This window comes from Labeo rohita, chromosome 3, assembly GCF_022985175.1.
Source record: "Labeo rohita strain BAU-BD-2019 chromosome 3, IGBB_LRoh.1.0, whole genome shotgun sequence".
In the NCBI taxonomy this organism is placed as follows: domain Eukaryota; kingdom Metazoa; phylum Chordata; class Actinopteri; order Cypriniformes; family Cyprinidae; genus Labeo; species Labeo rohita.
This window is the reverse complement of record NC_066871.1, coordinates 3,285,217-3,312,977: the sequence shown is the minus strand read 5'-3', so window position 1 is coordinate 3,312,977 and position 27,761 is coordinate 3,285,217. Positions and strand designations below refer to the sequence as shown.

At 33.2% G+C, this 27,761-nt stretch overlaps 5 protein-coding genes across 5 annotated transcripts; 3 read left to right on the top strand and 2 right to left on the bottom strand.

Annotated features, from left to right (window-relative positions):
* Positions 1-788: 788 nt before the first annotated feature.
* Positions 789-4,817, bottom strand: dhps (deoxyhypusine synthase). Its single transcript, XM_051098869.1, has 10 exons — positions 4,709-4,817; positions 4,144-4,349; positions 3,895-4,047; positions 3,660-3,781; positions 3,471-3,567; positions 1,902-1,988; positions 1,706-1,811; positions 1,527-1,630; positions 1,328-1,453; positions 789-1,246 (listed from the first exon to the last, which is right to left on the bottom strand). Exons 2-10 carry the CDS (start codon positions 4,336-4,338, stop codon positions 1,151-1,153), a joined length of 1,086 nt encoding a protein of 361 aa, XP_050954826.1. The 5' UTR covers positions 4,339-4,349; positions 4,709-4,817; the 3' UTR covers positions 789-1,150.
* Positions 4,818-6,625: 1,808 nt separating this feature from the next.
* Positions 6,626-9,483, top strand: gng14 (G protein subunit gamma 14). The gene is made up of 3 exons (XM_051106472.1): positions 6,626-6,786; positions 6,892-7,007; positions 9,199-9,483. The coding sequence occupies exons 2-3, from the start codon at positions 6,921-6,923 to the stop codon at positions 9,322-9,324; spliced, it is 213 nt and encodes a 70-aa protein (XP_050962429.1). The 5' UTR covers positions 6,626-6,786; positions 6,892-6,920; the 3' UTR covers positions 9,325-9,483.
* On the bottom strand, positions 9,406-17,760 carry fbxw9 (F-box and WD repeat domain containing 9). Its single transcript, XM_051106471.1, has 9 exons — positions 17,577-17,760; positions 17,445-17,480; positions 17,075-17,187; positions 16,770-16,917; positions 14,740-15,502; positions 13,010-13,158; positions 12,723-12,923; positions 12,574-12,639; positions 9,406-10,167 (listed from the first exon to the last, which is right to left on the bottom strand). Exons 3-9 carry the CDS (start codon positions 17,182-17,184, stop codon positions 10,075-10,077), a joined length of 1,530 nt encoding a protein of 509 aa, XP_050962428.1. The 5' UTR covers positions 17,185-17,187; positions 17,445-17,480; positions 17,577-17,760; the 3' UTR covers positions 9,406-10,074.
* Positions 17,761-20,142: 2,382 nt separating this feature from the next.
* On the top strand, positions 20,143-21,510 carry zgc:77748 (Myeloid-associated differentiation marker homolog-like). The gene has a single exon (XM_051106385.1). The coding sequence runs from the start codon at positions 20,298-20,300 to the stop codon at positions 21,141-21,143; it is 846 nt and encodes a 281-aa protein (XP_050962342.1). The 5' UTR covers positions 20,143-20,297; the 3' UTR covers positions 21,144-21,510.
* Positions 21,511-23,931: 2,421 nt separating this feature from the next.
* Positions 23,932-26,183, top strand: LOC127157492 (myeloid-associated differentiation marker homolog). Its single transcript, XM_051100756.1, has one exon. The coding sequence runs from the start codon at positions 24,221-24,223 to the stop codon at positions 25,088-25,090; it is 870 nt and encodes a 289-aa protein (XP_050956713.1). The 5' UTR covers positions 23,932-24,220; the 3' UTR covers positions 25,091-26,183.
* Positions 26,184-27,761: the final 1,578 nt, after the last annotated feature.

Below are 27,761 nucleotides of genomic sequence, written 5' to 3'. Positions count from 1 at the left end.
GTTACTTAGTTCCAGCAACATTTTGTCCAAAATAGCCATTTTTATATTATAAATATTTAACCACCCAAATAAAATAAAGTAAAATAAAAATATTAAATAATAAATTTACAATATTTATTAAATTAAATTAAAAAATGAAATTACAAAAAGAAAGAAAGAAAGAAAGAAAGACGACGAAATTACTGACTCCAAATGTTTGAACAGTAATGTACATTGTTACAAAATATTTCTATTTTTAATAAATGCTGTTCTTTTAAACATTTCATTCATCAAAGAATCCTGAAAAAAAAAAAGAATCACAGGTTCCAAATGAATATTAAGCAGCACAACTATTTCCAACATTGATAATAAATCAGCATATTAAAATGATTTCTGAAGAATCATGTGACACTGAAGACTGGACTAATGATGCTGAAAATTCAGCTTTGCATCACAGAAATAAATTATATTTTAAAGAATATTAAAATAGAAAACAGTTATTTTAAATTGCAATATTTCACAATATTACAGTTTTTAATCAAATAAATGCAACTTTGATAAGCATAAGAACTGCCTTTAAAAAACATTTAAAATCCCAAACGTCTGAATGACAGTGTAATGTGTTAAAAAGAAAAATAGAAATTAAACTTTTAGTTTTATGCATTATTATTATGCCTTATATTATACGTTATTGAATATTCTATTAGGTGTTGATGAATCATTTATTGTCAATGCAGTTTAACAAACCAACAATTTAACAGTCATATAATAATAAAATAATGTAGGTTATGGAATAAATGACTCCATGGTGAGATTTACATAATTTTTTTATCTGAAAATTAAAAGAGCATAAACATCCAGATAAAATAAAATACACAAACAGCGCACAATATACTGTGCATTAACACTGAGGGATGCAATACAATAAAACACACATTGTACCATTTCAAAGAGGTACAAAATTAAACATAAAAGCTAGCAACCAGCTAGTACTAGATAGTGGTACACCATAAGCCGTAACCATAAGAAACTAAGGATCAAATGGATAATTATACATAATTTAATAAATTTAAATAGAGCATTCAAACCGTCTGCATTGAAAAACAAGCACATGGGAAGACAGTGAAGAGGGGTTAAGCATTTAAATAGATTTAACAGGAGAAAAGCACCATCAATCACTCTTCTTTTCCTTGATCAACTTGTTGGCGTTGTGTGCAAAAGTTTCAGCCACTAAAAGCGGAAAGACTATAGAGGCATCAGCATAGACCTGCACACAGACACAACACCACAGTTAACCAGATCATGTTACTAAGAGTCTGACGCCATATGATTCATGATTTAATCTCACCTTTACAGGTGAGGCGTCCATGCGGATTTTCCCCCAAGAAACGGCTTCATCTGGCCGAGCGCCTGAATCCGAGCCGTCAAACTCCTGACCAGTGTTGACAAACACTGCAAAGTCAGCTCCATTCCTCTGAGAGTGACAAAAACAGATGAGAAAAGCATCGTAACTCAAGATGATTGTGCTTTTGGGTTCATGCGTTTACCATGAGGTTAGCGTTGGCGATGTGATGTTTGACGAGTCCTCCTCCGAGAATGATCATCCCTGTGCTCTTAGCAAACACCGCTTTGCTGTTCAACCGCCGAATATCTGAAGTATGCAAAATTATATCATGATAAAATTATAAATGCGACTGTCAGATAATCTCCAGATTGATGGACTCACCCTCCACTATGTCAAGCACCAGGCCAGGGTTTTTATACGAGTGGAAATAGATCATATCACCCAATGAGCCGTCAGTGAGGGCGGGACTAAACACTGGGATGTCGTTCTGAAAGACAATCATGCAGACATTAAGAGATTCATGTTTGAGGAAGGACTGAGGTGAAGGTGATTTGTATGCGTTTAATTCAAACGTTACCTTGTAAGCCCAGTAGTACACAGAGTCTGGGTTGTTGATTTCTTTGCCTAGTCTGTGGATCATTTTGGAGGGTGTCCACTGTGTGCCCTGATACAAAAAAATTTAGTATTGTTATCTCAAAATAATTATTGTAATTATTATACCCAAATAATTATTAAATATTTAACAAATAAAGTAAGATAAAAAAAATAGTAATTAAATAAACACACACACACAACTCAATTCTGTGTGGGTAATTTTACAAATATTTAACCACCCAAATGTAAATATGTAAATTTAATTTAATAAAATAATTTCTTGACTTGTTTAGTTAGTTCCAGCATCATTTGGCATTTTATATAATAAATATTTTATAAATTTAATTAAAATAATTAATTAAAATTAAAATGTATTTTAATTTAATACTTTAATTTAAAAAAGGAATTTAAAAAAAACACCTCACAGTTTTACAAGTATTTCACCACCATAATAATTAAATTAAATTAATAATTAAATTAAATTAAATAATATTTTTTGTTTCAGCACAGTTTGGTCCAATAAGAGCATTCAAGCAAATATTTAACCACCAAATTTAATTTCAATTGAATTAAATTAAAATAAAATAATTTACCAACTTGTTTATTTTTTTATTTATTTAGTTAGTTAATTAGTTTGTTCCAGCAACATTTGGGCTGAAATAGGCATTTTTATATTTTTATATTTTAAATATTTACCCACTCAAATAAAATAAAATTTAATTATTCACTTTAATTCATAAAAAAAACAACAACTCACACTTCTGGGCAATTTTACAATTATTTCAACATCCCAATTATAAAATAAAATAAAATAAATTCTCACCCCTGTTTCAACACAGTTTGGTCCAGAATGAGCATTTTTACAAACATTTAACCACCACAATTTAATAAAACAAAACAAAAAAAATAAAATAATTCCAGACTTTGTTTTTTTTTTTTTTTGTTCCAGCACCATTTAAACCAAAACTGGCATTTTTATATTATATACAAAATGTAAATGTAACCACCCTAGTAAAATAAAATAAAAATAAAAAAATTAAATAACAAAAAAAATTTAAATGTAATAATTTAAGTTTACATTTTATTGAAAATGTAATTCAATATAAAAAAATAAATAAAACAAAGACATCTCACACTTCCGGACAATTTTACAAACATTTTACCACCCCAATTATAAACTAAATTCTCACCACAGTTTTTTGTTTCAGCAATTTCAGCACAAAGAATGAGCTTTTTTTTTACAAATATTTAACTCCCTCAGTTTAATAAAACAAAACAGAATAATGAAATAAAATTAAATAAAATTACATTAAATTAATTCTCGCCTCTGCTTTTGGTTCAGCACAATTTGGGCCAAAATAGGCATTTTTATAACCACCCAAGTAAAACAAAATAAAATGAAATAAAAAATTAAATAATAAAAAAAATGTAATTTATTGCAATTTTATTTAAAAATTTAATTTAATTTAAAAATGAAATAAAAAGACACCTCACAAACATTTAACCACCACAATTTAATTAATAAATCAAAACAAAATAAAATAATTCCCACCTCTGTTTTTTGTTCCAGCACCATTTGATCCAGAATAGGCATTAGCCAGTCTTCAAACTTACAGTAATTATCATTTGGTACCAAGAGATTACCTATTCTGTGACACAAAGTATTATTACATGTGTTAATAATTACTTATAAACATGCATGTAAACACCACAACGATCTAAAGAGGAACCGTTTTCTCACCTATTAATGCCTTGCTGTCGTAACTCTTTGCCTTTAAGACTGAACTCCCCGAGGTAAGTGGGTGCTAAACATTTGATAAGGTCTTCCTCAATCCCTCCTGCTGTGGTCACAATCACATCTACCTACAAAAACATTCGAATAATTCAACATAAATATATTCCTTTCAGAATAGACCTAGACAGATGTTAACGTGAAACATAAAGATGCTTATACAAAGTTACAGGGCCGGCCATACCATTCTGTGCTGTGCGAGGTAGCGAATACTCTCTCGCACACCGGAGCTGATCAAGTTGGATGTGTAGCCCAAGAAAATGGTGCATCCTGAAGCAGACGTATCTGAATCGCAGCCCTCGTGCTCCTCCTGCATCGGCTCCAGTCTCTTCTCTATCTACTCCAAACACAAACACACCAGACGTTAGAAAAAACACATTAAAAAAATGAAATGTGCAAAAAATGGGTCACCCCACAGTCTGTTGACACTCACCATCTTATTGATCTCCTGCACAGCCAGGCCAAAGCTGCTGGCCTGGAAGCCTGTGGTGAGGAAGGACTGCAGCAGGGCTTTGTGGTCCACACCCTGGTTGAAGTCATAACCTTTAATCTGAGGCATGTCCTCCGGCAGAGCGATGCTCTCCTTCAACACCGCATCCCTCGCCACAGAGGGGGCCTGGTCTGCCATGATCGCCCCAACTATAACAATACAAGTAAACATACAATTCAACTGATTTTAAGCAGTTTTACCACGGTACGGTATCTGATGCTAACACCATAATACCTTGATATATACCGAGTACAATATTCATGTACTACGGTATTTCAAAGAATAACATGGTTTTATTATGGTAATCATCACAGTTCTTTTCTAACAAGTCATGTGTATGTCATTTAAAGACAAAAAATCAGTTTGAAGACTAACTAGACTCCAGTGCTGAGAGCAAACACTTAAAACGTCAATAATTGATGAAGTGTTATATAAGCTAATACGCAAATACAAATGCATGTTGTTTGTTTTCTATTTATTTTGATCTCTAAAACAATATTACACTCACCCCAGCTGTTACGTATGTAATTCCCGAGTTGTTAATGTAGTTTATTTCTATTATTTCTGATCTCACTCACAGCGCTGCACACTTCATCATCCACATGTTCTAAACAACTACAGCAAGCGCGGCGGAACAAACGAAATACAAAACGCGAAGCGCCTGTATATGTGAGGATTGTTTTGCGCTGTGGAATGGGCTTATATGTTAGCTATTAATATATGATAAAACTGTCATTTAAAACGATATTGAGATACCACTAATGTTGTATAAATGACCTGAAACAGCATATAAAGGAACGGTTACAAAAGCAGCGTCAGTATAAAAATATGTATTGTTATAATTCTTCTTATTAATATATTATTATGTATTTTAACATATTTTACAGATTTAAATGAATAATTAATATACGATTTTAATTAGTTATCTGTTTTAGCCATACGTATGTCGTTTGTATATACAGTCACCACAGGGCGTTTTTCAGTACTAATGTATGATCCGTTTTTGGATCATTTTGACCAAATAAAATGTATTATATAGTCTTTTTATGTATTGCATATAAATCAAATTTTTGTATGTATTGTTACATATAAATTGAGACGTTTGGAATACACTGTTTATAAATGCTTATTTAACTACATGTAAAATTACAGAACATATGATTTAATGCAATTTTTAAGAAACATATAAAACTCTCTAAAAGCACTCACTTCTGCTAACATATTATTATTATTACAGTTAAACAAATTAAAGAGAGTAAAAACAAAAAAAAAAAAAATGAAATAAAACATTCTCATCTTTTTTCCCAGCATCATTTGTAGTTTTTACAAAAATTAAATTAATTCCTAGTTAAATTAAATTAAATTACAAATGTAAAAAAAAAATAACTTCTCACTTCTGTTTGGGCAGTTTTATAAATATTTTACCACCCCAATTTAATTTAATTTAATAATTTCTTAACTTTTTAGTTAGGTAGGTAGTTAGTTAGCAACATATGGCATTTATTTTATAAATATGTAACCAAACCAAATAAAATGAAATTAAAAATTAAATAATAAAAATGTAATATTTATTTTATTTTATTAGTTTAATTTTATTTTATAATTTTAATGAATTTAAAAATGAAATAAATAAACCACTTCACAATTCTGGACAATTTTACAAATATTTCACCACCCCAGTTATAAAAATTAAATTATTAAATTAAATTAAATTAAATTAAATTAAATTAAATTCTTATTTAGTTACAGATTACAGAATACTTGATTTAATGCAATTTCTGAAACATATAAAACAGGAGCACTCAGTTCTGCTAACATAATATTATTTCAGGAAGATTTATTTAATTTGATTAAATAATTTCTTAGTCAGTTACTTAGTAAGTTAGCAACATTTCATCCAAAATAAGCATTTTCATATTATAAATATTTAACCACCCAAATAAAATTAAATAAAAAAATAAATAATAAAAACAAAAATGTAATATGTATTTAATTCATTGAATTTACTTTATTTTTATTTAATTTTATAATTTAATTTAATTAAAAAAAAAAAAAAAAAAAAACACTTCACACTTCTGGACAATTTCACAAATATTTCACCACCCTAATTATAAAAACAAATAAATAAATAAATAAATTAATTAATTAAAATAAAATAAAATAAAATAAAATGCTTATTTAGCTACATAGCTAATTACAGAACACTTGATTTAATGCAATTTCTAAGAAACATAAAACAGGAGCACTCAATTCTGCAAACTATTATTTCAGGATGATAACGCTTCTGTGCACACAGTTAAACAAATTCAAGAGAGGTTTCATGACCACCAGAGTGAAATCAAATACTATTGAACTTTCATGACATTTCTGGCACTGTTGATGTGACCTCAGAACTCGGCCACATCACAGGAGCTTTGAAGTTTCCAGCAGTGTGTGTGTGTGTGTGTGTGTGTGTGTGTGTGTTGAAGGATGGAGGGGTTTAACACCCCTTGGAGGTATATAAGCCTTCAAAAACTGGACAGTAACTCTTCCTCGCTGAAACAAGAATATCTGAGCTCCACACGACGAACCAAATAGACTCTTGAGGTAAAACTACAGCTACACTCATCACCTACCAGACCTAATTATTCATTCATTAGATAGTTTAAGCAATATATGTTATGCCCAAGTTAATATAAACACGTTTTTCAGGGTGCAAGTCAAATACTGATGCAGCCGTGATGGACGTATACTGCAGTAACAATGTTCTTCAGGCCAGGAGAGCCGTGGAGCAGCTCAGACTAGAGACAGAACTACAGCGAATCAAGGTGAGTGCGTTCAACACTGCATAATAATACAAAAACCACACTGACATTTAGATTCATAGGTGAATCAACTCCAGGATAAGGATAATTAAGATAATTAATGATTAGCCTAATGCTAATCTAACTATGCACATTATAAACCTGTCTATTTAGGCAAATGTCAGATATGAGTGTCAAAAAATATTTTTAAAACGACTAAATTCATATTCAATGTGATCACAAATTAATAAAAAATATTGTAGGTTGATTAAAATGCTTTCATTTCCATGGTTATTCAACAGCAATTAAACAGCAAATAAATTCCTATCCATAATTCTTCTTCAGTGACGAAGTAAGCCTAAATGGGTGAAACTTCCGGGTCATTAGCCGCTATAGGGAAAAAACGAAAAGAATAACAATGTAGTAAACGCTAAAACTGTTTGCACTACAAACCAGTGTGTTCATAATTAAGATAATAGATTAAAATAATATGGTAAGTCCAATTTGCAATATCAAGCTTTAAAACGAGCTGTTTTGTACTGCTGAAAATAGCTGGACGCGGATGAGACCGGAAGCCAGAACCATAACATTTACAAATGGCCGCGCCCACTCTTACGGGAAAAATAAGGTGGATAGGCTACAGAAAGAGAGCAAAAGTGACAGTCTAGCGTTTGCACTCTCAAACAACACCCGTTATAATCAGTGAATCTGTCTACACCGTGAAATTAATATCTTACTGAATTTGTTGTTTTTGACGAGAGAATTCGCTTCAGTGCGTTGAAGCGAAACTCGGGCATTTCGGCGATGACTCATCTGAACGCCTCTGATTGGCCGTTGCGTTCATAAGCTCAACAGAGTCGTTTGTGATTGGTTAGAATGCTCAACTCTCCAAAAATGCGTAACAAGAAATAGGATGACCAGTTCTAAATTTAATACTACAGTGGACACTTTTCACGTCCATTTTAACTTTAAGCATAAAAAACTGTCACGGAGGCGGTACCTTTTCAAAAGATATTACTTTATTTAGGCCTATTAATATGTACCCTACTTTCAAAGTACTTATAATTACAATTTAAGGGTACAAAGATGTACATTTTAGCTGTTGTGCCTCAGGATACTGCCCCAGTAACAGCTTTGTACCTTTTTATTCTAAGAGTGTATAGTAAAGAAACATAGCATTGACTAGTTAACAGGTTTTTCCCATAGTGGTACAGTTGATGTCAAAAGTTTACATACACGTTGCAGAATCTGCAAAATATTAATAATTTTACCAAAATAAGAGGGATCAAACAAAATGCATGTTAGTTTTTTTATTTAGTAATGACTTGAGCAAGATATTTCACATAAAATACATTTACGTAAGAGAAAATAATAGTTGATTTTATAAAAATGACCCTGTTCAAAAGTTTACATACACTTGATTCTTAATACAGTGTTGTTACCTGAATGATCCACAGCTGTGTATTTTGTTTAGTGATAGTTGTTCAGGAGTCCCTTGTTTGTCCTGAACACAAATTCTTTGGTTTTTCAGCATTTTTGTGTAATTGAGCCCTTTCCAACAATGACTGTATGATTTTGAGATCCATCTTTTCACACTGAGGACAACTCAGGAACTCATATTTTAACAGAATGAAGATGTGTACATTTTTTTCATTTAGTACTGCTCTTCAGAAGCTATAGTAGACACTTACATGTATCGTTTTCCTTCTGAAGCATCAGTGAGCGTTTGAACCTTCTGTAATAGTTGCATATGAGTCCCTCAGTTGTCCTCAGTGTGAAAAAATGGATCTCAAAATCAAACAGTCATTGTTGGAAAGGGTTCAAATACACAAAAATGCTGAAAAATTAAAGAATTTGTGGGATCCGAAGGATTTTTTCTGAAGAACAGCAGGTTTAACTGTTCAGGACAAACAAGGGACTCATAAACAACTATCACTAAACAAAAAAACACAGCTGTAGATCATTCAGGTAACAACACAGTATTAAGAATCAAGTGTATGTAAACTTTTGAACAGGGTCATTTTTATAAATTCATCTATTATTTTCTCTTACGTAAATGTATTTTATGTGAAATATCTTTTTCAGGTCAGTACTAAATAAAAAATAACATGCATTTTGGTAAAATAATTAACATTTTGCAGATTCTGCAAGGTGTATGTAAACTTTTGACTTCAACCGTATATGTGTCACATATGTTGGCATATGTGTGTGTCAGATTTCCGCAGCAGCAGAGCAGCTGGTTCAATACTGTCAGGAACACCGGAGAGCTGATCCGCTGCTGACCGGGATCGCCGCATCCTCCAACCCATTCAAAGACAAGAAGACGTGCGTCCTGCTGTGAACAGCGCCTCACAACCACTGTCAACATCAATCTCCCTGTTTATTTGCAGCCTTGAGAATAACGACACCTTCACAAATCCAACAGAATTATCAAATTGTACATTTATAAAGCTTTTAAAAACAAACAAGGAAGAAAAAATGATCATAGGACATTCAGTCAGTCACAGAACAATACAACAGCACTGTCTGCAATAATTATAAATAATTCATAAATAGTATTAGTAGTTTGTTCTGGTCATGAAGTGCATACATTTTAAAGCATATGTGCCAAGTTTGTAAACTGTATACTTGTGCAAGTACACTGACAAGTATACAAAAACAAATTGAACTTAAATTCACACATTTTTAACAACTGATTTCCTCGTTAGTGTACTACACATCTAGAGAGCTAAATACTGAAAGCAGATATATTTTTTAACGATTCTTGTTTGTATTCATTTAACTATGCTTCAGAATTTACTCTCCTCGGTCTAAACGTATTATTAGCATCAGTTTTGTTGAAATGTTCAAGTAATGATCACATAAATCTCAAGATGTTTCTTTTGTTACGAGGCACTGAAATATGTTGCAATTGTAGTGCGACTTGCGAAGAATGACGTAAAACTAGGAATGTCTTATTTTTGTTTCTAGAATCACTAGAAACATGTATCCGACACCTAAAACATTCATTTTCATCTTAATTTTCATTAAAATTAAATGCACTGATAAGTTCCTGGAAATGTGGAGTTGAAGAACTGATTGTTCCCTGCTATCAAATGCTTGTCGACTCTGTGCATCTGGGCCTCCAAATTTCAACATTCATGTCACCGGAAGCGATGGCCAGCGTTCCTCCTTCAACACTTAACTGAGAAGAAAAAAATCATTAATTTATGCATGGCAGTACAGATACAAACTAGATAAAAGTAATAGTGGTATCATCCAACAGAAATACTTGTTGATTTGCGAATAAACACAGTTTATTGGTTTGCATCAATCAAATTCCAAATAAAAACATAATATAATGAAATGAGATTAAGTATCTTTCATTTGATACAAATATTTAATTATTGCCTATTATCAATAATAGACACTATCACATGGTTACGTAATAAATAATGGTGAAAAAATAAAGGCACATCTAAATATAAAGGTGCAAGTCACTAACAAATTGTTAAAAAAAGAGAGCGAGTATAACTTAGACTAACAGGCTTCATAAATAAATACTTAAATAAATAATTAAATAAATACATTTGTGCCATATTTTTTATGTAAAAAATTCCCAGCAAAAATATACTATAACGTGATGAACTGATCTAATTGGATTTAAATAGTGCTGTTAAACGATTAATTGCATCCAAAGTAAAAGTTTGTGTTTACATAATAAATGCGTGTGTACTGTATTTATTATGTATATGGCAATACACACATATACAGTATATATTTTGAAAATATTTTATATTTATATAATTTAGATTATATATATTTAATATATGAAGATAACATATTTGTGTTTATGCATGCATGTGTGTGTATTTCTTTTCTTTGGCCTTTCTTTGGCCTTTATTATGATAGGGCAGATCATACAGGACAGGAAGTGAAGTGGGACAGAGAGAAGGGGGCGGGATCGGGAAAGGTCCTCAAGCTCGGATTCAAACTCGGGGCGCCCGGTGTGCAATGGCGCTGCATGTCGGCGCACATCCACAAGGCTATCGGCGCCGACCATGTGTGTGTATTTCTATATACATAATAAGCATACAAAGTACACACACATTTATTACGTCAACAAAAACTTTTATTTTAGATGTGATTAATCATGATTAATCGTTTACCAACACTAATTTAACAAAATGCAATAAAAACAGTTAATAAAGTAAAACTGAATTTTTTTTTTTAAAATATTGTATTGTATAATAAATTTTTAGCAACCATTATTCCAGTCTTCACTGACAAGAAACATTTCTTCTTATTAAGAATTGTTTTTTGAACTTGTAATTAAAAACAAAAATTAAAAAAATGTATTTGTATTTGTAATTGTTTATGAAATTTATTAGCAATTTCTGAGTGAAATATATATATTTCTAAACAATTTTTATTTCAGTTTATCAAATGTTAAAAAGTAGTTATGTTGCTTAATATTTTTGTGGAAACATTGTGTTAACATTTTTTCAGTATTCACTGATGAATAGAAAGTTCAAAAGAACAGCCTCTATTTAAAATAGAAATCTTGAGGTCAAGTTTACATCCCCCTTTCAGAATGTTTAAAAATATTAATTATTTGACCTAAATAAGAGGGATCATACAAAATGCATGTTATTGTTTATTTAGTACTGACCTGAATAAGATATTTCACATAAAAGATAATTACATATAGAGGAAATTTATAAAAATGACCCCGTTTAAAAGTTTACATACGCTTGATTCTTAATAATGTGTTGTTACCTGAATGATCCACAGCTGTGTATTTTTTGTTAAGTGATCATTGTTCATGAGTCTCTTGTTTGTGCTGAACAGTTAAACTGCCTGCTGTTCTTAAGAAAAATCCTTCAGGTCCCACCAATTCTTTGGTTTTTCATTTTTGTGTATTTGAACCCTTTCCAGCAATGACTGTATGATTTTGAGATCCATCTTTTCACACTGAGGGCAACTGAGGGACTCATATGCAACTATTACAGAAGGTTCAAACGCTCACTGACGCTCCAGAAGGAAACGCGATGCATTAAGAGCCGGGGGGTGAAAAACTTTTAAATTTGAAGATTTTGTATGATCCCTCTTATTTTGGTATTTTTAATGATTCTGGAAGGGGGATGTAAACTTTTGACCTCAACTGTAAATGCCTTTACTGTCATGTTTCATCAATTTACTGTAAAAAAAAAATATGTATAATAATTTCTTAACCTTCTCAAACTTTTTAAATGCTAGTGTATCCACCTTTTTCTTCCCGTAAGAGTGTGCATGGCCATTTGTAAATTTTATGGGTCTGGCTTCCTGGCAAACTGGTGTCTCTTACCTTATTATTTCAATGTATTATCTTAATTATGAACACACTGGTTTGAAGTACAAACAGTTTTAACGTTTACTGCATGTTGTTATTCTTCTGATTATTTCCCTATAGCGGCTAATTACTCATAGGCTTACTTCTGTATTGAAGAAAAAGGTGGATACGATTTTGTTAATACAGCCCACTTCTATTACCGCTTAAAGGGAATGTACAAAAAAAAGAAATAAAACTAATCGACACAGAAATAAATCACAGGTAAAAATGTCAACATACCCCATTAACTCCTGCCTGGTGATGAAGGGTGCACAGTGTCTTGGGTGGAGCACATGGAAGATGGACCTGCATCCAATAAGAGATGTGAGCTGCCGATAACCTTGGATAAAGATCAGCTAAATTAATTTTTAACCCAAAAGAAGATTTACCTTGATAGTGCGGTCCGAGGAGCATGTGTAGAGAGCACCAGAGGAGTAGTGTACACCTGTGACCAGTGACCTGTGGATGTTAAACTGGGATATGGACGTCAGGGAGCTGTTGTGCATGGAGAAGGTGTGCACGAGTCCACGGTTATCCCCGGCCCACACCTCTCGACCGCTGTAGGACAGCGACAGCAGGTAGGAGCTCAGCTGCAGACATGTGAAGAGGACAGAGAAATGCATTAGCTGACTGATTGTGTGCTTTATTATTTTGTTTTTAGCTTGTGTGTGCATACTTGAACTTTCTGCAGGAGTTTTCCCGCCCTGCGGTCAAACAGAGCGACGGTTTGGTCTTTACTGCCTGATATGATATACTGGTCATCAGACGCCAGGCACAACACAGCATCGCCATGAAGACGAAGACTCTTGACCAATGGATCTGCAGCTATTTCACATAAATGAGAGTCTTCAGCAAATACAGTTACGATGGGCACATTACAATTGACTATTGGTGTCCGAGTGGACTTCAGGGTATTCGGGCCATCTTCAAAGTGTATAGAATGTGTATGTTTAAGTTTGGGGATGGTAAGATTTTTTAATGTTTTTGAAAGAAGTTTGTGCTGCTCACCAAGGCTGCATTTATTTGAAAAAACAGTAATATTATTAAATATTGTTACAATTTAAAATGAATGTTTTCTATTTGAATATATTTTAAAATGTAATTTATTCCTGTGATGCAAAGCTGAATTTTTAGCATCATAACTTCAGTGTTCAGTGTCACATGATCCTTCAGAAATCATTCTAATATGATGATTTGCTGCTCAAAAAACATTTATTATTATTATTATGTTGAAAACAGCTGAGTAGAATTTTTTTCAGGTTTCTTTGATGAATAGAAAGTTTGGAAGAACAACATTTATCTGAAATATAAATCTTTTCTAACATTATAAACGTCTTTATTGTCATATTGGATTAGTTTAAAGCATCCTTGCAAAATAAAGGAATAATTTCTATAATTTCTTTCCCCCCAAAAAATAAATAAATAAATACTGACTCCAAGATTTTGAATGGTATAGTGTTTAATGTTACAAAAGCTTTTATTTCAGACAAATGCTGATCTTTGGATCTTTCTAGTCATCAAAGAATTCTGAAAAATTCACTCAGCTATTTTAAATAATAATAATAAACATTTCTTGAACAGCAAAATAAGCACATGAGAATGATTTCTGAAGGATCAAGACTGGAGTAATGATGCTGAAAATTCAGCTTTGCATTAGAGGAATAAATTGCATTTTATAATATATTCAAATAGAAGGCAGTTATTTTAAGTATTAAAAATATTTCAAAATTGTACTGTTTTTGCTGTACTTTGAATCAAATAAATGCAGGCTTGGTGAGCAGAGGAGATTTCTGCAAAAACATTAAAAATCTTACTGTTCAAAAACTTTTGACTGGTAGTGTATTATATCTAAATTTAGGGTTGTAAGTATGAATATGAATTAAAATAAATAAATATTTTTCAAAAACTTCTAATAATTATTTTCAGTAATTAAAATAGAGCTTAAATTAAATTAATTATATTAAAGTATTATATATTAAATATATTAAATAAAAATATACTTAAATTTTTATATATTTTAAGATATAGTTGTATACTTATATATTTATATATATTAAAAGTTATACTTGAATATTAAACTACACTTATATACTTAACTTATACTTAAAAAATGTGAAATGTTGCCTTGCCAACTAGCTAAAACAAACAGGTTAAAATACTACAACTACTAAAACTGAAATAAAAATTAATTAAAGCTATGTAGAAATATAATAAAAGCCAATATAAATAGGAAAAAATGAATAAAAATGACAAAGCACATAACAAAATTACCTAAACTAGTTAAAATGAAAACTGAAAATATATCAATAAAAGCTCATTCAAAATATTAAATACTACAATAGTATATAAATAATACTAAATCAACACGTGTGAATCATTCTGAACATATTCTGAACTTTGTCTCACCCCGGGTGTCAAATATGCTTAATTTCTGATCATGTGATCCGGCCAGCACCGTGTCCCTCTCGCAGGACAGACACAATACAGCAGCTTTGCACTGGATGAGTCTCCGTTCCGCACCTCCGGCTTCAAGATCCCAGAGCCTGACGGTGCTGTCGAATGAGCCGGACGCCAACAGAGGTCCGCTGGATGCCAGGCACCACACCCAGCCCCGGTGGGTACTAATGGTGCCCCGTCCCGCTAGAGTGTGCATCAACTTGCCTCTGGGACCCTCTCGAAGATCCCACAGGTTCACGTTTCTGTCCCTAGAGCCGGAAGCGCACAATGCCTCTTTTCCACCCAACAGGAGGACACAATTCACATCTGCAATGTGGCCAGAAGGAAGAATGATGTGCTCCAGGGGTGAAGAAGCGCTGGATGACTCGTTCAGCTGGCCGCTGTTAGAGGCAGTCTGGGACTGAACATCCGCTGCATCATTTATTTCGACATCCAGCTGCATCTCTACCAAGTTCCCCTCAGCTGCCGGCGCTTCACCGTTCACCCCACCAGCTGCCACTTCCTGTCTCGCTCCCTCCGTTTCCTGTCGCTCTGCCTGATTCCCACGCCCTGCCCAGCAGCCAATCAGCTGCTCCATTTCTAAGCAGGCCTTGGACCAATCAAAATCCTCCTTTGGCCCGACCGGGAAAGATGCTGCGGGACCCGAGAGTTTTTGAGCCCGAACCTGCCATGCCAAGCGATCCTCGCTAAGCTTTCCCAACGTCTGACACACCTAAATAAATACGAACAGCAAGAGTCCAAAAGGTTTTTTGAGAGAAATTAATACTTTCATTCAGCAGAGATTCATTAAACTGATCAAAAGTGACAGTAAAGACATTTATAATCATTTACTCTTCAAAGGATCTTGATTAAAATAATTTTCTGCAATTAAAATAAAGCTTAAATTAAATTAAACAAAACAGAAATATTATTTAAAATAATTATTTTTTTTAAAATGTAAATAATTTTGAATCATTCATATGCAATGCTGTTAGTATTAACAAATAATATACTATTTAAATAATTTTCTGTAATTAAAATAAAGCTTAAATTAAATTAAACAAAACAGAAATATTAATTAAAATAAATATTTTTAAAAATGTGAAACATTTTGAATTGTTCATATGCAATGCTGTTAGCATTAACAAATAATAAACTATTAAAATAATTTTCTGTAATTAAAATAAAGCTTAAATCAAATTAAACAAAACAGAAATATTAATTAAAATAATTATTTTTAAAAATACCAATAATTTTGAATCATTCATATGCAATGCTGTTAGCATTAACAAATAAACGATTAAAATAATTTTCTGTAATTAAAATAAAGCTTAAATTAAATTAAACACAACAGAAATATTAACTAAAATAAATAATTAAAAAATGTGAATAATTTTTAATCATTCACATGCAATGCTGTTATTAATAACAAAAACTAAAACTATTAAAAATATTTTTAATAAAATAAAGCTTAAATAAGATTAAAAAAACACAAATATTAGTTAAAATAAATATTAGATACATTATAATTTATGCATGTATATTAAATTATACTTAAGTTTTTAGAAGATGTGTTGCCTTGCCAACTAATTAGTTAATTAGTTAATTAGTTAACATGAACTAAAAATGATCAATACTTCTACAGCATTTATTAATCTTAATTCATGTTAATTTCAGCATTTACTAATGCATGATTAAAATTACAAGTTGTGTTTGTTAACATTAGTTAATGCACCTTGAACTAACATTACCAATGACTATATGACTATATTTTTATTAACTAACATGAACAAAGATTAATAAATAGTGTAATAAATGTATTGTTCTTAGTTTGTTCATGTTAGTTAATACATTAACTCATGTTAACAAATGACACCTTATTGTACAGTGTTACCGTAATATTACTATTAGTAAGAATTGCATACACAATTAGCAAAAAAAGCTTCAATTTTGACTTCTAAATGTCTTTTGAAAATGCTTGAAAATTTTGAAATGCTTACATGCGGCAGCACATTAATCACACACTGTGCCGGGAGATGTGAGGCTATCTGGGTAACTATCTCCCATGGCAATGACAGGAGGTTTGTCCCATTGCTAGAAGGGGAGGGGCTTGTCTCCATTGCGATGACAGATGGTTCCAAATTAAGTCTGTGAGGTAAAATGTCAAAAAACTCAAAACTTAAAGTTCGCAAACATATAAAGCTCAAGAAAAGGCATGACTATTCATTCCCTGCACATACTGCATACAAACCACAACAAACTAAAATAAATGACAATAAATGCTGAAACAGAATTTAAAAGAGACCTCTCAGGTAAAGAGTGTGGAGTGTCATTGCAGGCGAAGTTGGGTGGATCAGCACCGTCAGGGCATCTCTGCTTCTCCTCATCCTCCAGAGTGACGCTTGTTCTTGACATCGACTGAATCCCATGAACATAAAAGGATGCTGACATCACTTTCTGCTATTCACATTTATGTTAACCGACAGATCCGTATTCGCATTAATACTAAATCATTTACTCTCCTTTAGTAACCAGAGCATAAATTGAAATAGATTGCAAAAATGATCAAGGAAGCAGATTTCTCAAACAGAACATAATCAGGTGCCAGTTCAAATAAAGATAGTATTATATATACAAATAAATTCAAGTAAATATGAGATATGGTGAGCACATACCTTATATTACTCGGAAATCCTTCAAATCAAAACAGACTGTAAGGGTAAACAATCCACATTTCTCATCCACCTGGTTTATATCATGAATTATTGATTATTATGATATGACACTGCACAATCATCTGTGCTCACCCTGTTTTACATCTATTACGGTGTTGATTGCTGTGTTAAAGGCGAGTATTAGTGTTAAAAGAAAGAACAATCACAGAAGAGTGAAACGGACTTTCGATCCGCATCGCCGAATATATGACTGACCAAAGTTATATTGACATCTCTGTGACTGGCACCAACGGACGCTTGTCAACACTACACTTCTCCGGCGCATATCATTTGCGTCATCGCTACTTCCGCGTCACGACGACGCAGAACTATAAATTCAAGTAAATAAATAAATAAAATATTCCACTTTGTTTTGAAAATGTTTGGTTTGGTTTTTTTCACTTACCACATGCCATTCCATAAGGAATAGTATTTGAGTATTGAGTATTAGTATACATAAATGCGAGTATGGCGATTATAAACCATTGTTACTCATTTTGAAATCAGAAGTTAAGCAATACCTAAAATCTATTTACAATCTGACAAACAAGAAAGCTGTTAAATGTATTAATATATGTAAACATTTTCATGTTTTTATGCAATTTTCTTTACTTTTATTATTATTATTATTATTATTATTATATTTTTCCCCCCTAATTCACTATAATTTTGTATTTCCTTTTCTTTGTGTTCACCTCCTGGCTACTGTAAAATGCAGAAGTTGAGTGCCTCAATAAAAATAAAAAAAAATAGATAAATAAAAATAAATAAATAAATAAATAAAATACATTACTTAGCTTTTAACAATATCTCATGTTTTTTTTTATTTTATGTATTTTTAATCGAATTTAATCATGTTTATATTAATACTCTTTCATGAAACTAGTACGTTTTTCCAAATGGATTGTTATTATGACAGACGTAATTTCCCAGTTTCGAATATTCCAATATTCATGATTTTCTAATAGGTTGGAAATACATGTACTACTTAAGCAAAATAAACAAGACACTATTGTGAGTTGTTAAAGAGATGCGTTATGTCTGTAAAAACAAACAAGTTCATCTCTAGTTGCTGTTTAGCATACAACCCTGGTGAAAAAAACAGCATATGCTGGCAGGTATGTTTTGATGCTGGTTTATGCTGGTCCTTTGCTGGTTCATGCTGGTCCTTGACCAGCAACATGACCAACATAAACCAACAAAGGACCAGCTTAAACCAGCATCAAAACATACCTAACCAGCATATGCTGTTTTTTTCACCAGGGAAATCAGCAAGAACGTCGAGTTAAACGTATCAGAAAAATAGTGAATTAAATGTTAAATATGTAAAGATATGCATGCAATGCAATATGGCGAATTCAGATAAGAGGGCTACTTTTTTCACTAATATCAATAAAAATATAGTCAAATGCACTCAAATTATTTAACATATCCACCTTATTTTTCAATGTGGAAGTAAGCTGTTTTGTGGTAGTGCGTGAGACTTCCTGTTCATTAACTGCCGTAGGGAAATAATGAGAAGAATAATAACATACAGTAAATGGTAAAACTGTTTGCACTACAAACCAGTGTGTTCATAATTAAGAGAACACATAAAATAATATGGTAAGACACTAGTTTGCAATATCAAGCAGCAAAAAGAGCTGTTTTGTACAGCTATAAACAGCTGTAAGCAGATGAGCCCGGAAGCCAGACAAATTAAATTCACAATTGACCGCACACACATGCTAAAAATTAAATATACAGCTTAATTTTACATTTAAAATGAGACAGCGCTATTTCTAACAGTCTATGCCTGTGTAAATAGGTGTGATCTGAATCTTTACACAAGAATAGTAAGGTCAAAGTCCAGCACATTTTGTCACATCCCTGTACAGACACAAGCTCATTTCATAGCCGTTTGTTTGCTTTTCTACTACAATATTCAAATTCACTTCCCTGTATCAGACAATAACTAAGGAACAGTATTGAAAGCCTACTTTGCAAATTAATATTAAATATATTAAATAAATAAAGTACTATAAAGATATTATCACTATTATCAATGCTTAGAAACTTTTATCAGCTGAAGAGGATGAATAATTAGTTAGATATCGGACGGCAAAGAATGTGAAGTAAGCGACAATACTCTAAAATACAATGTTGTTTCTTTAGCACAGCTCATACATAAAATCCAGTTCAAATGTCAAAATATAAAAAAATATTTACATGGTAAAGGCTGCCAGGTTTTTGGTAAAAAAAAATGGCATGGAGAGAAGATCAACCTGACTTCTTCAGGATTTCATGACACTATACCAAAAAAACAGCATCGGAAGACTTTCATTTCTCGTCTTCAGTGCGTATCTCTCCATCTTTTATAGCCTTGTTTCGCAAATGAAAACTCTAGTAATTTACAGAGCAAAAATCAAACCCATAATCTCTTGTATTTAGATGCTTATCATCTAATTTAGCAATGACATTTCAGAGTCCACCCAGTTTCTTATCTTCACACTCCTCTCATTCGAAGTTCACACCGACTGGACATTTACAAAGCAGGTCAGTTTAGTGAGGTGCTACTGATAAGGTAATGAGTAATCAGAGGATGTGCATGAACACATGTTGCCCCTCCCTGGACCACTTCCCTTCAGGGTGAGGTTAGTATGCAAAGACTAACCTGGAGTTGATACGGACGACTGTCGAGCTGAGAAAGGAGCAGAATTTTTGGGAGTATGAGAGAGAAGTCAATGAGAAGACAACATTTTAAAGGCTGAAGGCATCAAAATTAAAGCAGGACATCATTTCAACTGACTTCTAAGGAGGAACAACACCATTATCATGGTAACCCTGAACCCTCAAACTCTCACCACGCCAATAGGAATAATCAGACTCTTTGAATTTGCACTAACTCTCATTACCTTCAGCCTGGTGGCTTCTGAAGGCCACGATGGCCGTTCATTCTGGGCCTGGTGCATGTTCACATGGTGCTTCTGCTGTTTCGTGACGCTCCTCATTATCATCCTGGAGTTCACCAGCCTGAACACCAAGGTGCCCATTTCTTGGGATGACTTCACTACGGCTTTTGCGATGCTGTCTACGCTCATGCAATTGGCCGCTTCGGTCATCTACCCCACGATCTTCATATGCTCCTCGTGTTCGATCAGGATCGCGGCCACGGTGACGTCCTGCGTGTGCTTTGGCCTATACGCGGCCGAGGTTGGACTGGCCCGAGCCAAACCCGGGGAGATCAGCGGGTTCCTGTCCACCGTGCCGGGCTTGCTGAAGGTTCTGGAGGCGTTCGTAGCTTGCATCATCTTCATCTCTTTGAATTCAGGTGTTTACAGCAGGTTTCCTGGGCTTCAGTGGTGCGTGGCTGTGTACTCGATTTGCTTCATCATTGCTCTCCTCATCATCATCCTCACAATTTGCAGGTTGTTGGCTCGAATCCCCTTCCCGCTGGACAAATGTTTGACGGGGTACAACATACTGGCTGTTTTAATGTACCTCACGGCTGTGGTGATATGGCCCGTCTACAGTTTCCATTACCTCAGACCATCAGATTGCACTGGCCAATGCTGGGACAACCTGGTTGTTGTGACCTGCATGACTTGCATTAATCTGATCGTCTACATCGTGGATACGGTTTACTCAGTGCGTCTGGTGTTCTTCATTTCACCTGCTTAGAAAACCAAAATAAATGCTTGTGATGTATAGTTGTGAAATGTAAAATCTATTAAATGTAGCCAGACTGTGGCATCAGCTTGTTATACGCAGCTTTAAATATGCACATACTGATTTTGATCTCATATTACTATATACTAAACTGACTGATAGTTTATTGATATTAATGCATTCTGAAAAAAATTTGGCCTGATGAGAATTTTTACAAATAAAAAATGTGATATGACAAACATATAATGTATAATCATTTAAACATGAATTTTATGTTCACAGATACATTTTGTTTAGGATCAGAAAGATTTTTGGGATCAGTAAAGTTTTTTAAAAGAAGTTTCTTCTGCTCATCCAGGTTGCATTTATTTGATCAAAATTCCAAAAAAAAAAAAAAAATGGTAATACTGTGGAATATTATTTCAGTGTACAATAAGAGTTTTCTATGTGCATATATTTTAAAAATGTAATGTATTCCTGTGATGCAAAGCTGAACTTTCAGCATCATTACTCCAGTCTTCAGTGTCACATGATCCTTCAGAAATCATTCTGATATGCTGATTTATTATCAGTGTTGAAAACAGCTGTGCTGCATAATACTTAATTGGAACCTGTGATACTTTTTTCAGGATTCTTTGAAAAATAAAAAGTTAAAAGGAAAAGAATTTATTTAAAATAGAAATCTTTTGTAACAATATAAACCACCATTTAAAAGTGTGTTCAGTCAATTTTTATTCTTTCTTTTTCTGAAAGAAATTAATGCTGTTGTGTTAATTTAATAGGATGTATTAAATTGATGAAAAGTGATAGTAAAAACGTATATTGTTAGAGAAGGTTTCTATTTTGAATAAATATTGTTCTTTTTTCATCAAAGAGTCCTGAAAAACACTTATGATAAATCAGTGTATTAGAATGATTTCTGCAGGATCATGTGACACTGAAGACTGGAGTAATGAAAATTCAGCTTTGCATCACAGGAATAAATTATATTTTAAAATGTTTTAAAATTTTGTAATAATATTTCACAATATTACTGTTTGTTCTGTATTTTCGACAACGTAAGTGGAGCCTTGATAAGCGTAAAAGAATTCTTACTGATCTCAAACTTTTGAACGTCAGTGTATATGCTTAAATATATATTTATTTTGGTATAGATTTTGGTTTCTCAGTCTTGTTCTTTCTTTCACTATCAGTGTTTGCAATTAGCCACTGGAACCACAGAAAGTGAAAGAAGGAGAGGAAACATATCAGCTGGTCTACATCATAATGTATTTATAGCATCATATCAGTAAAATTCAGTGTCGACGTAATATTGATCTTGGATCCTAAAAATGACTATGCAGATAATGTTAATGTACTAAAGGTTATGGGCATGAAAGCAAATAACTGAGAGCTGAGAGATGTTTAGATGCTCAGGAGGATGAACTTCAGCTTTCTGATCTTAAAAAACAAAAACTTGTTACCAGTGATATTTTAGGTCTAGAGTAACCAACACAATCCACTGGAAAAAACCAGCATATGCTGGTAGGTAGGTTTTGATGCTGGTTTAAGCTGGTTGCTGGTTTTTGCTGGTCATGTTGCTGGTCAAGGACCAGCATGAACCAGCAAAGGACCAGCTTAAACCAGCATCAAAACATACCTAACCAGCATTCCAGCATCAAAACATACCTACCAGCATATGCTGGTTTTTTCACCAGGGAATTGCTTAAAAAAATAAAAATGTGTTGTACAATCGGTTGAAAATATCAAACATGTTTGATATCCTCGGACTGGATAAAATCAGAGTCTGATTTTCTGTGGAATCTGTCAACTCTAATCTGCAGACTGGCTCTGACTTTCGTCAACTAGCGTCAACTTCACCAGATTGTAATCAGCGGAATATCAGGACAAAATCATCGGGGCATAAATGTAGTGTATTCCAGACTTTATTTAGGTATTTTGTTGTTTTATCTATTTATCTATCTACTATTGTATTTTAACCTGCATTTCAACATGAACATGGCAGCTGGTATTTAAAAAAACACATACAAATGGTTAAAACTCAAAATGAAATCAAGAAGTAAGTGACACCTTCTGGTTGTCAAATGCTAGCGATGACCCGTGATACTTATGATTGTGAGTAGGTTATCTCAAATACATGGCTATATAATTGATATAAAATGTCAAAATGTAATAATTTATCATCATACGTAAGTTATGACATAAGTGGAAACTATTCAATAAAAGCTTTTTATGACTTTTCTTATATCATACTTTCGACTTCAGCTTTTTATTTCATAATTATCACTTTGTATTATAAATCTGACTTACGTCAACTATGACTTTGTCATAATTTCAACCTTTTATATCATAAATATGACTTTTATTCTCATATATTCAACTTATGTTACAATTTTCTATTGTTTACTAAAGCATAGCCTAGTTAATTGTTATTATGTGTTGGAAATGGGCTTGAGTGAAGCAATGAATGAGCAATGTTGAGCAATGAAGAGAAAAGCTCTAAATTATTTTACAAGCTGTAGACAAAGAAAGAGTTCTGCAACTTTGTTTGCTTTATCTGTTTGACGTTCTTGCCCTAAATAACCTTGCACTCCACATTATGCTGTTATCAGGCCAAGTAAAAGAATAATCCAAATTAAACCTTCCTGTGATTAAACCATCTTGAGGTGGGACTGAAGCCCATAGGTGCAGATTAGAAAGAGCCTGGCTCCAGACCAGAGTTCAGGGTTTGGAATCAGCTCATAGGACAACAGCAGACCAACGACCAATGAGAACCTAGAGAAAGGTCATAAATGCGATAAGCTAGGCGGCTTCTGTCCTAGTGTCAACATGATCAAGCATGTTTGGTGCCACCCGAGAAGGAACTGAGGTTTTACCGCAAAAAGAAACTTTTGGCTATTGATTTTTCAAGAACCCATCTACACCTGTGGGATACAAAACTTGAGGATTTGTTATGGATTTGTTGACACTTATGGCACAGTGAAACTGCACAAAGAAGCTCAGAAGAATGCAACACGGTTTTGCGAAATCAAAACCATTGGGAATCTGAAAAGAAACAAAGGCTTTGGGATTCGTGAAACAGTTTCATTATGTTGCACGTGGATTTCAGAACTCTGATTCTGCCTATTGGCATTGTTCGGATGGTGGAGGTGGTTCTAACATGCATGTGCTTTGCATTGGCGGCATCAGCGGGGATCCCGGTCTCCGCCACGTCACATTGGGCTTGGTGCATGTTCTGCTGGTGCTTCTGCTGTTTCACAACCCTCCTCATCATCATTTTGGAGTTTACCAACCTGAACACCAAAGTGTTCATTTCATGGGAGGACTTCACTATGGCTTTTGCTATGTTAGCCACACTTATGATGGTCACCATTGCAATTATCTACCCCACGTTCTTCACCTGCTCTACCTGCTCCAGGCAGATCGGGGCATCTGCGGTGTCCTGGTTGTGTTTCGGGTTGTATGCAGTAGAGGTCTGGTTGGTCCACAAAAGACCTGGTGAAACCAGTGGCTTTCTCACCACCATTCCTGGTCTCCTCAAGATCCTGGAGACATTCGTCGCCTGCATCATATTCATGTCTTTGAGTCCCACCGAATATAGGAAGTTTCCAGGAATGCAGTGGTGCGTGGCCGTCTACTCCATATGCTTCATTTTTTCGCTGCTCATTATTTGCCTCACCATCGCCAAGCTGCCTTCCATCTTGCCATTTTCTTTTGACAAAGCCGTCATTGGCTTCAACATTGGGGCCGTGGCTATGTACACAACCACTGTTGTTATCTGGCCGCTATATGCGTTTGAAAGAAACCCACGCCCAGACATCTGTAACCACTGTTCGTGGGATGATCTGGTGGTGGTGACCTTCATGACTGTCATTAACTTCTTGGTATACATTGGAGATATGGCCTACTCTGTTAAAATAGTATTTTTTACTCATACTGAGCACAATTACGAAAATTAACCATGGTTTTACTACAAATAATAAACCATTAAACCATGGTTACTATAGGCTACTTAAACCATGGTATCTACAAATTAACCATATTCTAACCATAGTTTAATCATGTGGTAATCAATACGCCAAAAACCACTACACTTTTACTATAATAAAACCATGGTTAATTTTTATAAGAGTATGTTATTTCTTTGGCTTAGCATGAAAAGATAATCTATATACATGTTTAAGGATGTTATTGGATGTGGGGAAAACATTTCGTCTCACACGAAATACCAACGAGTTATTGATATGACCGGATTTCGCCAAGCAAAGGTAAATGTGGCCGCACCCTAATTAGTCCGTCACATTACGTAGAAGGTTTATTACAGATGAGTTATAAATTCCCAGGAAGTCTCATATGGTTAATATTTACTCAGAGTAAGTTTCATGGGTAATTATGAAGCATTAACCTACAAAGCCTCCTAGAGTAAGGTATCGATTTATATCACTCCACAATAATGTCTTGTCTATAACTTTGTACAGTGATTTTTATTTTTGTTACCAATGTTATTTTTGTCTATTGTTGTACATTCTCGCAAAAAGCTGAAAGAAAGTTGTGTGATGTGAGAAATGTTTAGATAAATCCAAGCCTAAGCATTGTCACAAAAAATGAAGAAATTGTTGGTTTACAACTACTGAGTTAATCTGAAAAGATAATACGATAATTCAAAGTAAATTTTTTTACAATGTGTATGTTTTGTTATTAATTAACATTAATATTCAAACAACATTGATAAAGGTTTTTTTAATTTTGGGCATTTTAACTTTTGTTGACAAATCTGAATGAAACTAAAGATGATCTAATAATTAGGAAACATTCTTTGCAATAATTAATTCTCCAAACATAAAAGCAGAACAGGACAAAGAAAATCTAAATAAAATAATTTTATTAAAAAAATAGTTGCTTTTTCATCTTACATGTCATCCATTTGTTTGCCATACATTTTTGTAATATGATAGATAAGTGTTTTTGTACATGTGGACACAGGTAAAACCAGTATGGTAAAAGTAAAACCACCATGGAAGAGAGTCCAATAAAAAAGTACAATTAAAAAATACATAAATATGGGCATAAATAAAACCAGAGTAACTGTCCCAAACAATCTTTCTCTACTCGTTAATATGGAACATAACATTTTTAAAAATGTAATCCATAAAATATTTGACCTTTCACCATTTAAAATCCTTAACAATGACATACGGCACATAAAAAAAAAAAAAAAAACATAAAACCTGAAATGAAACTATTTGTAGAAACCATATGACTAAATATTTCATGGTTTTTAATCTAAATCCAGCCTAAGCATTATCACTGCTGATTTAATCTAAAAAGACAATTCACAAGTTCACCCTTACATCTAATCTGGTTGAGTAAACAGTAAGCATATTTTGGTGTGTTGTCCTGGGGGAGGGCTCCGAGCCCGGAATATGGCCCGAACCCAGAGAACTCCCCCCATCCCAAGTATAGGACGAGGACAGATTAAGAGTGAGGAGTTGGGGTGGAGGGGGATGCCGAAAAACAGTCGAATGACAGATGTAAGTTGGCTGTGTGCATATATATGACTTGTGCTAGTTTGGATGATTAGCTAGACGAGTTGCACCTGTGCCAAATTATTTGATTATCTTGATTGTGCTCCTCCCGAACTTTGTTATCAAACATCATTAAGATAAAAGTAAAACATTATGGGGTGGTTTCCCGGACCAAGATTAAATTAAGACAGGAGTAGGCCTTAATCTAGAATAGCTAATCATGTTTTAAAAAATGGCTTTCTGAAACACAGATTAAGTACAGATTACTAACACCTGGACTATGGAGTCCTCAACTAAAATACACTCGATTAATTTAAAACCACCTGTGCAAATCAGGATTAGCTGGATTGAGGTTGCCTATAAAACATGGAATGAACCAAGAAAAGGTTAAAATTATATGTAACTGAGAAGCAAATCCAAGAAAAACAATAGCAGCAGAAAAAGCAATCAAAAAACAAACAAATTAAATAATTAATTAACACACAAACAAGTGTTTGAACAAGAGAAAGCTTTTTAAAAGCAAGCAATGTAAACTGCACACAACAGGTGTCAAAATATAAAATTAGGAATGTCTAGGAATCGCTTTGTAATGAATTCTTGCATAAATTATTGCAATCAGCTGTTGTTGTTAGTTTTGCAACATTAGTATTGTTATTATTTGTTGTTAGAATTACATATTTTAACAATATCCCCATGAAAACAGTAAAGAGAAAAGAATAGCTGTTTGAGAGAGAGAGACATTGTCAGAATTATATTGGCACCCTAAAAAAATAGTATAAAAATAAGAGCATTGGGAACATAAATCTGTATTTATTGTTTGTCTTTCTGATCTTTCTTAAAAAAAAAAAAAAAGTAAAAGTACTAAAAGTAAAATATATATATATATATATATATATATATATTATATCACAAAAATCTTTTCTTTTTTTAACAAAATCACATTATGAAAATATTTTTTTCTCTAATACACATTGGCCTAGAAATTATTATGAGTAAAATCTTTGAAGATCTACTGTACATTCCCATTTACATTTACATTTTAGGACACCAGGGTGACTAAATATATAAAGGAATATAAATATGAGGGAACACAAAGGTCAATTCC

Bases quoted from the DNA above. Each gene is read 5' to 3' on its own strand.
- fbxw9 (XM_051106471.1), bottom strand. From the start codon at position 17,184: ATGTCAAGAACAAGCGTCACTCTGGAGGATGAGGAGAAGCAGAGATGC. The intron at 16,918-17,074 runs GTCTCTTTTAAA...TTTACCTCACAG, and splicing joins CCACACTCTTTACCTGAGAG to ACTTAATTTGGAACCATCTG. The intron at 10,168-12,573 runs GTATGTTGACAT...TTTTCTTCTCAG, and splicing joins ACCAGGCAGGAGTTAATGGG to TTAAGTGTTGAAGGAGGAAC.
- LOC127157492 (XM_051100756.1), top strand. From the start codon at position 24,221: ATGTTGCACGTGGATTTCAGAACTCTGATTCTGCCTATTGGCATTGTT.
- gng14 (XM_051106472.1), top strand. From the start codon at position 6,921: ATGGACGTATACTGCAGTAACAATGTTCTTCAGGCCAGGAGAGCCGTG. The intron at 7,008-9,198 runs GTGAGTGCGTTC...TGTGTGTGTCAG, and splicing joins CAGAACTACAGCGAATCAAG to ATTTCCGCAGCAGCAGAGCA.
- zgc:77748 (XM_051106385.1), top strand. From the start codon at position 20,298: ATGGTAACCCTGAACCCTCAAACTCTCACCACGCCAATAGGAATAATC.
- dhps (XM_051098869.1), bottom strand. From the start codon at position 4,338: ATGGCAGACCAGGCCCCCTCTGTGGCGAGGGATGCGGTGTTGAAGGAG. The intron at 1,989-3,470 runs GTGGGAATTATT...TTTTTGTATCAG, and splicing joins TGCTGGAACAAAAAACAGAG to GGCACACAGTGGACACCCTC. The intron at 1,454-1,526 runs GTAAACGCATGA...TGTCACTCTCAG, and splicing joins TCGCCAACGCTAACCTCATG to AGGAATGGAGCTGACTTTGC.